Source organism: Stigmatopora argus, chromosome 3, assembly GCF_051989625.1.
Source record: "Stigmatopora argus isolate UIUO_Sarg chromosome 3, RoL_Sarg_1.0, whole genome shotgun sequence".
In the NCBI taxonomy this organism is placed as follows: domain Eukaryota; kingdom Metazoa; phylum Chordata; class Actinopteri; order Syngnathiformes; family Syngnathidae; genus Stigmatopora; species Stigmatopora argus.
The window spans coordinates 10,507,558-10,519,919 of NC_135389.1; the positions used below are offsets into that span (position 1 = coordinate 10,507,558).

Here is a 12,362-nt window from a genome sequence, read left to right on the forward strand (position 1 = left end):
ATTTACACAAAATGCAAATGCCTGTGCAATGTTGTACACTACTTTTGGTGGATTTTATGAACCCTAAATTATAGTTTTTTTTTTAAATAGACAATGTGAAGGTGTGTACATTTCCCTTCACAAGTACTTGTATCAGTAGTGGAAGCACTTATCTAACTAAAATGCATGTAAATTGTGGTGAAAATGGTCCCTGAAATAAACAAATTTGACACTTGACAAAAATGTCCTTCGAGCCGGATTTGAACCAGCGACCTAAGGATTTCAGCTACATGTCTCTACAGTCCTCCGCTCTACCAACTGAGCTATCGAAGGCGTACCTCTTCTGTTGAGATTCAACTATACATAGGCGGAAGAAAAGCTGCCAATACTCGACGCCTTTCCTTCTTCGTTGCCGTCAAAGCGCATGCGCCTGCGTCCCGATCGTGGGGGGAAAAGGGGTCACGAACTCTGACCCTCTCATAAAACTGACCAAAATACTATTTGTCAGGATATTAAAGGATATAAAATAAGTAGTGACTTATGGATAGGTGAGGAAAAAAACATTTGTCTACGCGCCGAGGGCCAGCGTCGCTGTTTGCCGAGAATCAAAGGGAGGAAGCGCTAGTAACCGCCGGGCGCCATTGGCTTCCTACTAGCAATCGGCTAAAAGCTCGCTCGTGAGCACACCGGAAAGTAAGTAGATACGTCTTATAAATTACTTCCTATTACTGTAAATATATCTAATAATGTTAGTAAAGGTATCGCATTTCTGTTATTCTCCATCCCGCGTGTTCACTCCTTGATCGCTGCACCAAGTAGCTGACGTTAGCTCCAAAGCGTACGATTGCTAACTATTCTCCAAGTAGGCAACCGGCACGAGACATTCGAAAGTAGGAATATTTATGCTCCTATACTGAGGTTTCATGTTGTATTTCCAAATGTTTTTAATGTAAAATGTGTCCGTCCTTTCCATGGTCGCTGCGTTTCCGCCCCGCTCGTACGGGCCTCTTGGCATACTTTAACCCTTCAATTTTGACCTTTCACCGACAGGAAAAGAAATACCTTTATCTTCCGTATCGATTCGCTTAAGGAGTGCAATTTAGAATTAAAGAACCTGACGTTCAGGCCACGATCGTTAGTTGGTTATCAGTCCAAACGTCAGGAAAACAACAATAAACCTTTATATAGGAAAAGCAGATCCATTCATACAGAACGAGGGCTCACTTTCTCCCCCAAAATAAAGTGGACCGGAATTAAAATACAGTACAATGTTTACATTAAAGATTACAGTTTACGTGAAAGCATACATAGAGACTGCAGCTACAATCACAAAATTCGGAAAAATCTTATCGTCCATCCAGCGGAGACCACGATAGATAAGAACCAAATATATTTTCCATAATGCAAGTACATGTCACTGCAGGAAAAAAAATACCTCTTCAAATTGTAGTTGAAAACCATAAACAAAGCACAGAGTTCAGTTTTGACGTCACAGACGTTTTTTCTTAACATACAATTAAATGTCACCACAATATGACAACCTAGTACTTTAAGACACTCATTATTTGTTTATAATAAATATCAGGGCTGGAGTCCATCCTTATATGCAAAACAGGCATGCATACATTGCAAAGTGTTGAATATATACCAGTAATTTTTCTGTGTCCTTAATATCCTTTTGATATTTTATCAGCTATTCATAGTTTTTTCCTTTAGTTGAAAGTAAAACTTGTGTTCAAATGTGTCTCAAACAAATGTGGATTTGCACGGAGTCAGGGGTCAAAATGGAGTCACTCCTTCAAGCCAGTGGACCAGATTTATAATGCCTGCATCCTTAATAATTGCTGTAGTGATTTCCCTTATGGCTGTTCTGGTATTTTAAATGTATTATCAATTGTTTATATAATAGCAATTTGATAGTGTAGGTATGACATGTTGGGAATATCCACTCCTTAAAGTCTTCATTGTTTCCTCACTAGGTGTTTATACCTGATGGGCCACTGAGGTGTCGTGCAGTGGGAAATTCATGTGTGCAGCTTGAGTATGGATGGGCAGAATCGGAGGATACAGCTTGTGTCGGCAGATAACACGATGTCAATGGGACGAATTCAGGTAATCTCATTTTGTGAGATGGTGTATATTTATGTATGTTCATTGGCTGACCTTCTACATTTCCAATTTTATTTTAATATTTCCTCCCAGATTATAACTGATCCCCAGACTGGCCAAAAGCTTCAAATTGTCACCTCTGTTGAGCCAGCGTCTCACGGCAAGCAGCAATTTATCCTTGCCAATGCAGAGTATTCCTCTTCCAGTGGCAAAGTGATACTAGCCAAGCAGGAGGGCTCACCTAACAAAGTCATCCTCACCACTCCAGACAGTTCTGGTGTTAACCAGCTGCTCTTTGCCTCTCCGGATCTGTCTGGTCAGCAGATTCAGGTTTGATCCCCATTGTTCCTCGTTCACGTTCTGCAAATATTGAGGATTTTCGGTAACGGAAAGAGCTCAGCGTTCGAATCTCACCTCTGACTCAATGCTGGAGAAGTGTTCTCAGTCAGGATTCATGAACTCTAAATGCCTCCATATTGATTAGATCAAGATGGATTAAAAAAAAATCCTGGTTTTACAGTATTAAGATTTGTTTGGATTTAGACACACCTCTAGTATTGTATTAGATTGTGTCCCACCATGCTTGCCAATATTGAGCTCTTCTAGGAGAGATGCATTGCAATTAATTGGGAAGAGAGTACCACAGAACTTTGTCCTTCTTATTTTCAGACCGCTAATACACAACACACAAAGAACGAAAACAAGGGCAACATTGAGGTGGTATAAACATAAATCTACTCATCTTAAAAAACACACATATCTCCTCTTATGTGGCGAACCTTGAGTTATGCAATCATCTCCTGAATCTTAAGAGCAAAAACAGGCACCAAGGATTGCGGTAAAAAGTATGTTTTCAAGATTAAAGTGTATGGAGGGGGTAAATCAATATACTACCCATTTTTTTCACCTATCAATAATAATAATAATTTAGCCTCATTGTTTCAGGGTGTTGAATGACTCCATTCTCTTGCTTCTTGTCAGTTTGTAACCGAGGACCAGTCTCTTGCCAAGCCTATTGTTGAGTATTGTGTTGTCTGCGGAGACAAGGCTTCAGGTTGGAATTGACTTTAATTTGTCTTAGCTCTATTTTTCTAGTGACACACATCTTGCTGATCTCTTTCCCTCTGCCGTAACCTTGTTTTTGGTTCCTCTCGCAGGGCGCCATTATGGCGCAATCAGCTGCGAGGGCTGCAAAGGTTTCTTCAAACGCAGCATCAGAAAGAACCTTTTGTACACGTGCAGGCTCTCCGGCGAGTGCGCGATCAACAAGATGCACCGGAATCGCTGCCAGTTCTGTCGACTGCAGCGCTGCATTGCTGTGGGCATGAAACAGGATTGTACGACACTTTACACATTTTGTACTACTGTGTACTGTGTCTGCTCATTTTAGCAATCACAGACGTGTACTGTTATGTTGCAGCTGTACAGTGTGAGAGGAAACCGATGGACACGCCCAACCGGGAGAAGCCTGTCAACTGTGCTGCCTCCACAGAGAAGATCTACATCCGCAAAAACCTTTGCAGTCCACTGGCTGCCACGCCCACCTTTGTGTGCGACAAAGAGACTTCCAGGTGAGAGAGTAAATTGATCGCTTTTGTACATCCATCCGATTACTTTTACAGGCTAAAGATTATGAAAGTCCCATCTCAGGTTGTTGTTTTTGAAGACACTAACTTTGAAGTCCTACTCGTCTGTCATTAGTGAACTAATTGTCGTGATACTTGTTGGCTATCCAATATGGACCAATATCCATCAAACCTCAGGGAGGGTGCGGATGTAAAATAATGGATTGAATTTGTGTCGGTTAAGTTGTAGCAAATTATTTTACGTAAGGGAAGCGCTCGAATAATAATGTAATGTGATATTGCAGTTTTAGTCCAATTGGAATTTTTTTTTCTAAGTGGTGTCAAACTGGACAGCATAACGATCATAGTTTCATACCTGTCAACCTTGGCCAATTGCTCCCCTTATCAATGATTGCAATTCCCCTTATTAATCGATATTAAACCGTACAAATGCAGCGCAGCACATATTTACTCACATAGCGCGCACTTAAAAGTCTAAAATTTCCCCCAAAGTGGACATAGTGTCCAATCAGTCGGTGAGCCTTTTGCATGCACTAAATTCAAGATTCTGTAGATGTCGCTGTGTGACGCTGGAAGCTTGACTGTCTGGGTACATTGCTTGTTGATGCGCTATATTTAAATAGTGAAAAGGGGGGAAGTGACTGCATAGCATGCTCGATGCATGACACCATTAATAATCGACGTTGACGTTTTTGTCTGCTACCAGAGACCGAGATGATCCGATTAGAGACAAAATGGAGAAGAAAGATCGTTTTTACAAAAATGGAATTTAAAAAAAACATTTTCCTGTATAAAAGTTGTTATACGGCGTACACAATTGGAAATGATCAAAAAACGTATCAAATATGTGAAAAACGTATGAATTGACAGGTTTTGTAGTTTTGAGGTTGAGGGCTTAAATCTCTTCCTGCTTGGTTTCCATTTTTATTGTACACTGATGGCCTATTCAATCGGCCCTCAAGTTGTTGTTGTTCTTGTGGGCATAACTTTGAAGTCCTACTCTTCCATTATTCATCATCATTTGTCAGCCTGGAACGCAGTTTCGTTGTACCAAGAAAACTAAATATATTCAATTTCATTGAAATTTTGTAGCTGTGTAGCATGGGGCAGCATGTATCACTCCTGTTGTGTGATTTTTATTTTTGGTTGTTTTTTTTTTAAATAAGAGCCTGCCATTAATTGCAAACGTATTGCCTGTGGTCAGTGTGGTATAATTTCCACCTCCCACCCAAAGTCAGTGTTGCATGTTTACGTGTCATTATTTAAATCAATGTGATTTGTGATGCATCTATACAAAACAGGTCTACACATTTGCTGGAGTCAAGCATGTTGCTCAATATCCAGCAACCATTTACTAAGATGGAAAATACCATCTTGATCCCTGCATCACCAGAAAAGGTAACTCTTTCATTCCCATTGCAAATATCATGTGGGGGCTGTAGAATAAAAGGTGCATTCATAAGAACAATAATATTACATTCAAATCCTGTCTAGTGAATGTTAGTGTGAAACTGCTTAACCCTAGAATGGTAACCCTCTATTTCAGGGGTTACCTTTCACGTTTCTGAAATAGAGGGTTACCATGGTTACCGGGGAAAAATGGGTACCCGTCATTGCACCGTCTTGCTTGGGACCCATTTTTTCCCCCCGGTAACCATGGTAACTCCTGAAATAGAGGGTTACCATTCTAGGGTTAATTGCTGCAATTTACACATTTTAATGAATACTATACACGTTTATTTTTGGAATTCTAGTTAGACCATAGATGACATGTAAAAAAAAAAATCGGTGATTATTCTTGGATACCCTTTGTTCATTTATGCCAGTGTCTCTTTCAGCATGACGACCGTTCTCAAAGTGACCTTGGCACTCTGGCCAATGTGGTGACCTCCCTCGCCCACCTCAACAAGGCGAGAGACGCCATTGACTGTGCAGGCGAGCTGGTCGGCGTCGAAACACTCAGCAACGGCGACAGCTCCATGACAGACATGCAGGACGACGAGCAAAGTGATATAACCAGGTGAGTGGCAATGCGTTAAGACAAAGAAGTTCCCAGTTATTTGGTAACCGTGCAAACTCAGAGTGATATGATTTCTAGCAGGACCTTGTGTCTTATTCCTAAAGACTTAATGAAATAAGCAGACAATGGGACTGGAATCAAATTTTCTGACTCAAACTTAGGGCGTGGTGGGTGTAACTTGGACATGACTTGCTTGGCCCGGATGGTCTAAGACTATTTGGCAGGCAATGACTTCAGACTGGACCCGATTAAGAGGCAACGACTGGAGACTCGACAAGACCAGGAAAAGCTGTAGCATGACAATTTCTTACCATTGTGATTCCCACAGCAAAGAAAAAAAGATCTTCCATTTTAGAAGTGGTTATTTAAAAAATATATTATTGATTGGTCTGGGTGTTTAAATCAACACCATGCCCCAACTATATATTTGAGTTTCCACTGAGAGCTCATTCGCTCCCATTTACCCTATGACTTTCAAAACGCAGAAACAATTTTACCACCATATAACTGCTATCTGAATACAGGAATTCAGCTCCTTGAAAAATAGAAGTGAATCAGTAAAAAGTTATCTTAATTTTTTCCCATTCCTTGATTTAATTCCCATATATTTACATTCATTTCCATAGTATGTTTTCAATTAAATCATCCTGCATGTCATTCAGAGCCTTTGACACGCTGGCCAAAGTCTTGCACTCTGGCGACGGCTCCTCACCGACCAACCTGGAGGCCACTATGCATCTGATGTCAGGCGACCAGTCGGGCCCAGTGTTAGAGCTCGAAGGCCTGTTGCTCTCGGATAGCCATATTCCATTCAAAGTAAGCAGCCAGCAAAATGACAGTGTGCACTCCTCTTTACTACTAGATTACACACATTTTTTGTTTGTACAGCTTATGATGCCTGTACCTGTGCCAGAGTATCTCAATGTCAACTACATCTGCGAGTCAGCCTCGCGCCTTCTTTTTCTCTCTATGCATTGGGCACGCTCCATACCTGCCTTCCAAGCATTGAGGTAAGTAATCTGCTGTCCCTTTAAAAAAAAAAAAAAATCATAACTGCACTAACCTGTCATATTTTTGCAGCGGTCAAGAAGACAATGACATCAACCTAATGAAAGCCTGTTGGAACGAGCTGTTTGCGTTGGGTCTGGCCCAATGTTCCAATGTTATGAACGTTGGAACCATCTTAAGTGCTATCATCAGCCATCTACAGACGAGCTTGCAGGAAGGTAGGCGTATTTCGGTACCTTGACTTAAAAACTAGCCAGACTATGCATTTCTGCAAGGCGCTACATGTTTGTTTACTCGCTCCTTGTCTCCAACAGAGAAGCTCTCTCAAGACCGGGTGAAATTGGTGATGGAGCACATCTGGCGATTGCAGGAGTTCTGTAACAGCATGACTAAGCTGTGTCCCGATGCTTACGAATATGCCTTCCTCAAAGCCATTGTTCTCTTCAGTCCTGGTGCATCTTGTCAAAACATTTAAACAAATAACCCAAGACTATGAGGCTAAATATAAACACTTATTTATGCTGCATGTTTTTTTTTTCCATTTAATTCTTCAGATCATCCTGGTATAGACAATATTCTGCAAATAGAGAGGTTCCAGGAGAAGGCTTACATGGAGTTGCAGGACTATGTAACTAGGACGTATCCAGAAGATACATACCGGTTAGTATTGCATATTTTTGTATTTTTCCATAGTCTGAATGTGTTTGGGGAATTGGAATGTGATGATTATACCTCAAACCTGCAATAATGCAGTACTAATCATAGTCGCAGCAAATGTTTATATGAAAAACAGAAGGTTAAGTGGGGATTGAGCATGCCTTCTTGGGCCGCATGAACCCCCAGTTGCTGCAACAGATAAGAATCAGTAATACCTGTAGGCAGACCATATTAAAATAATGTATATTAACCCCTCTTAAAATCATTTATTCCATTTGAATCTGGTCAAGTTTAAAATTTTCCTGGGCACTTTTTTAAAATTCTCACTGTAGGGGAAATGGGCTATGATCTGTTACTGTCATTAATTTCTAGACTTAAGAAACTAATGGCAGTAACAGATCATTGTATCAAATTTTAAATCTAAAGCAAAGTCGCTCCACTCAGTGGACGTGTTTGCCGAGATTTACAGCAGCCTAAAATCACGGTTACTACAGTAATACCACGTTTATTGCCCTTAACAGGTTCCCAGACCTGTCGGAATAGATGAATATTCTTGATGTAGGGACAGTGTTTTTCTGGTGTTTATTTAATATCATTTTGACTTTTAAAACCCACCCCTTTACTATTATTTAACTCCCGAGGGTAGACACCTCCCTCTGGTGGCCAGTGACATAATCTTCGATTGTGACTTGCCTCCTTTTCCCTATTTCATACTGTACTGAAAACGCACCGAACTACTGGATCGTATCCGATATTGGGACCAAATCTGATATTCCAAAAATAGACGTCTCGGATCAAGACATCACTACTGTGTATTGATGAGGAACAAACAACGATGTCACAGAACATATTGCGGTAATGTGTTACTTTGCAGTTTGTCCAAGCTGCTTCTGCGACTTCCTGCCCTGCGTCTGATCAGTGCTGCCGTCACCGAGGAGCTCTTTTTCGCCGGCCTGATTGGCAATGTACAGATCGACAGCATCATCCCGTACATCCTCAAAATGGACTCCACTGACTACAACAGCCAGTCGCTCACTGGGGTTTGACTCTCTTAAGCCTACCCTATTGCCTCTTTAGCTTTTAGAAATACTGGACTATTTCAGACAGTGTCCGGCCACTGCGTGGTCACGACGTCATCTATTTATGGAAACTTTTTAAGGTGCGTCAGCAGAGAAGACTCTTTGAAGTTAAAAGTGAGGTGGGTATAGAAGCGGGCCAAAATGTGCACAATCAGAACTCAGCCATTGCTCAAGTAGTGTGCATTTTACGGTACATAAATTAGCAATTTATGCTTCATCGACTTAAGGCATTTCAGAAAAAGTGTTGAGAAAAATGATCATCAGAAACGCATCTCCTACACACCACTCGCAAAAAGTTTTGGCTATTTGCTCTTGGTTGAAATTTCGATAATGAATGTTTCATTACTTTTTGTTGTACACAACAGGTGTTTGAACTTGCACTTCTTTACCTATCTGCGACTCTTCCAGTTTGTGTCATCAGCTGCGAGGCTCGAAACAGGAGTGTTGTCAGCAGTTTTCCCAAAGATACTGGATGAGTGCGTGAAAGAAAATCTAGGTAAAATTCATTTTGGTTTGTCCTAAAATTTTAATCCAAGATCCCAAACTTTTTGTGAGTAGTGGACAATCATGCTGTTTTTTTAATGATAATTTACTGAAAATGTCCATAAGACTTCATTTGTGACTCCTGTTGAAGGTTATAACCTTTTTTTTTTTTTAATTGTTATTGTGAATTTGTTCGCCCATCCAAAGGATAGGACCAAGAGTGTGGTCACTGTGTGTAAATAGAACTGTGCAGTGAGTTTATCAAGGAGAATTCAGGGGAGGGCACTCTTAAATGGTCATATACTGTCTTCTGGACAAAAAAAATATCTATTATGGTCTTGTCATTTGGAAATTAAAACAAGTCTCCATTGTATTTTTCTACTGTTAATGTGTTGGTATCTCTATTTACCACAAGGACTATCGACTAAGGGTTGATGAGTCTGAAACATTACTGTAAATGAATTATATTCTAATCTCACAAACTGTTCAAAGGGCATCATAAATGACTGAATAGATCAGTAGGAAATGCGATGCATACCAAAGGCCTCACAGAGGGCGTGACAAATAGAAATTTGAGGTATGTTATCACTATATGGACTGACAGTAAAATACAAAGGAGCCAGGAAAAGAAAAATGGAAAAAAGGAATCTCAAAAGTTAAAAAAGGTAGTATCCACTAAAAATGGACAAATCCATCAAAACCCCAGCAAAGGTCCACCGTGGAAGAATCTGATTTAATTAGCAATGACTCTGGTGTCCTGTAAAAGTACCAGCTAATTTGATATTTCAAAAGCTCAACTCACTAAAACTCATTTTAAAGATCAATAATTACACACAACAATCCAGTAAAGCCTGAAGATGTTGCAGTTGAATTGTCAATGCAGTCTTGATTGTGCTGTTTTTGTCTCATGTGACTATAGGGATGTCTTGTCATGTGGTGTGAGGCCCTGCTAACTCTGAAACTAATGAAGAAAATGAAACTCAAATGAGCTCCAAAATAGACATGCAGCCAGTGGATAGAATGGCAGTTTTATACCTTCTCTACACTTTATAGCTTATAGTATACTCTTATAATTACAATAAGAAAAACAAATATTTTTGAACAAGGGAGGTATAATGTGTGATGCAAAAGTATTCGTATCCTCTTACATGTGGGGATCCTCCTGAGTTCAGAATTAACCATCAAACTAAAATATCAGTAAGCCACTATGGGGCCTTTGTTTAATACCAAATCAAATTCAGCTCTTCTACAAGGCACTACATCATCCATAATGGGCTATCTTTCAGCAATCCACTCAAGAGACTCCCATTGGCCCCCATTAAACTTGTCTGGGTACAACGCAGGCCAAACTAATTGCAAAGACAAAAAAAAGAAAAATGGACGAAAGTTTAGTGCAAGTGCGGTGACGTAACGTGTGGGTTTGTGCGCAGAGCCCTTCTCGGTGGATTAGCCCGTTCCATTAAGGCTCAATGTAGACCACAGAGCCAGGTGCAACGTTCCCACGCTCTCGCTGGGATTTGGGATTCATTGCGCAAAAGGGATTGCAAAACAGGGCCACAAAAGCTTCATTAGCAAGGAGACATAAGACTGTTCATGTAAGCGCTCTTATGTAATGTTCTGATTGTGGAATGGAATATCACGCCAAATCTAAGTGTTTTACATCTACAGGTAAAATTACATCTTTTGAACAAAAAGGGGGTGCTGGAGCCTATCCCAGCCAACTATATACACTAAGTGGGGGACACCTTGAATTGGTGGCCAGCCAATTGGAGGGCACAAGGAGACAAAGGACAACCATTCACACTCACATTCATACCTAGGGGCGCTTTAGAGTGTTAAACCAGCCTACTATGCATGGTTTTGGAATGTGAGAGGAAACCGGAGTACCCGTAGACAATCGACGCAAGCCCGGGGAGAACATTTAAACTCCACACAGTCAGGACCCACCCGGGATTGAACACCCGACCCCAGAACCATGAGGCCCACGTGCTAACTACTCGCACACAGAGCCACCATTTGCATATTTTAAACACATTGATTACTGAATATTGATTGTCTAAATAGTTATTGCATTACCAAGTGTGTTCTTTTTTTCCAGTGTTTAATTTTGAATGGTTAAACATGCGTCTGGTCACATTGACCTGGAACATTTCTGAAGTAACATGAAGCTTTGTGTCATATATCATATGATTACATGATTGGTAGGCTGGTTGAACACTCTAAAATTTAAAATATGTTGTCCCTAGACAATAAATTGTCCCTAGGTATGAGTGTGAGCATGAATGGTTGTCTGTCTCCATATGCCCTGTGATTAGCTGGCAACCAATTCAGGTTGTCTTCTGCCTACCTCCCACAGTTGGCTGGGATAGGCTCCAGCACCCCTACGATCCTTGTGAGGATAAGCGATATTTATGGTCTTATTTGCATGAGAAGTGAACTAGTTAATCAATGGATGTGCACAAAAACAACAGCAAATAGTTGCTTTTATAAACCACCTATTGCCCATAGTTGGCTTGGATAGACTCTAGCACCCCCCGCGACCCATGTGAGAATAAGCGGTACACAAAGGGAAAAAAAGTTGTTTGTTTCACGTGTGTGTTTTGTCAGTGGTCAAACGTTTGTCTGTTCTTTTACCTATACATTCACCCTGCAACATTAGAAAATGTTTTTGCATGTGTTTGTTATTCATTTTCATCACCTAGTAAATCATTTTTTCATCTTTTTTCCCTGGGCGGCCCGGCAGCTGAGTGTTTAGTGTGTCAGCCTTACAGTGGGAGACCTGGGTTCAAATCCAGGTCGGTCCACCTGTGTGGAGTTTGCATGTTCCCCCTGGGCCTTCTCCGGGTACTCTGGTTTCCTCCCACATTCCAAAGGCATGCATGGTAGGCTGATTGGACACTCTAAATTGCCCCTAGGTATGAGTGTGAGCGTGAATGGTTGTCTGTCTCCTCATGCGTTGTGATTGGCTGGCCACCAATTCAGGGTGTCCCCCACCTCTGGCCCGAAGTCAACTGGGTTAGGCTCCAGCACCCCCTGCGACCCTAGTGATGATAAAGTAGTTCAGAAAATGAAATGAAATTAGATAAGATTTTTTTCCCTTCTTTTTTGTGTTTCTCACAAATTTCATGCAAAATGGTTATACTTGGATCATTTTAAAAGGCTTTCATTGGTAGTATTGGAACAGATAGATCAGGGGTGGCCAAGTCCGGTCCTTGAGAGCCCCTATCCCAGGGGTGGGCAAACCGGTCATCGAGGGCTGCTGTGGGTGCAGGTTTTTGTTCCAACCGATCCAAAACAAACTGCATAACCAATGAGGTTTCTGCTGAACCAAGAAGCACCTGACTTCAATCCACTGATTGCACTTCTAAGCTACACCTGAATCAAATAATCGGGAACGGTATGAAGCTTCTGGACAGCTTGCTAATGAGTTGATAATTTGAT

The 12,362-nt window shown here is 41.0% G+C and overlaps 1 protein-coding gene and 1 non-coding gene across 3 annotated transcripts; one reads left to right on the forward strand and one right to left on the reverse strand.

Annotated features, from left to right (window-relative positions):
• Positions 1-224: 224 nt before the first annotated feature.
• On the reverse strand, positions 225-312 carry trnay-gua (transfer RNA tyrosine (anticodon GUA)). The gene is given in 2 exon segments: positions 225-260; positions 276-312. It is a non-coding gene; the product is annotated as a tRNA-Tyr (tRNA).
• Positions 313-396: 84 nt separating this feature from the next.
• nr2c1 (nuclear receptor subfamily 2, group C, member 1) lies at positions 397-9,294 on the forward strand. Of its 2 annotated transcripts, none has more exons than XM_077597038.1 (14): positions 397-672; positions 1,959-2,091; positions 2,182-2,418; positions 3,070-3,142; positions 3,246-3,425; positions 3,509-3,659; positions 4,976-5,072; positions 5,513-5,694; positions 6,357-6,510; positions 6,583-6,704; positions 6,775-6,920; positions 7,017-7,154; positions 7,257-7,362; positions 8,234-9,294. In XM_077597038.1, the coding sequence occupies exons 2-14, from the start codon at positions 2,023-2,025 to the stop codon at positions 8,403-8,405; spliced, it is 1,827 nt and encodes a 608-aa protein (XP_077453164.1). In that variant the 5' UTR covers positions 397-672; positions 1,959-2,022; the 3' UTR covers positions 8,406-9,294. The 2 variants fall into 2 exon arrangements, with proteins under 2 accessions (XP_077453164.1, XP_077453165.1); XM_077597039.1 differs by lacking the exon at positions 397-672 and adding an exon at positions 728-869.
• Positions 9,295-12,362: the final 3,068 nt, after the last annotated feature.

Bases quoted from the DNA above. Each gene is read 5' to 3' on its own strand.
- nr2c1 (XM_077597038.1), top strand. From the start codon at position 2,023: ATGGATGGGCAGAATCGGAGGATACAGCTTGTGTCGGCAGATAACACG. The intron at 2,419-3,069 runs GTTTGATCCCCA...GCTTCTTGTCAG, and splicing joins TGTCTGGTCAGCAGATTCAG to TTTGTAACCGAGGACCAGTC. The intron at 6,921-7,016 runs GTAGGCGTATTT...TGTCTCCAACAG, and splicing joins ACAGACGAGCTTGCAGGAAG to AGAAGCTCTCTCAAGACCGG.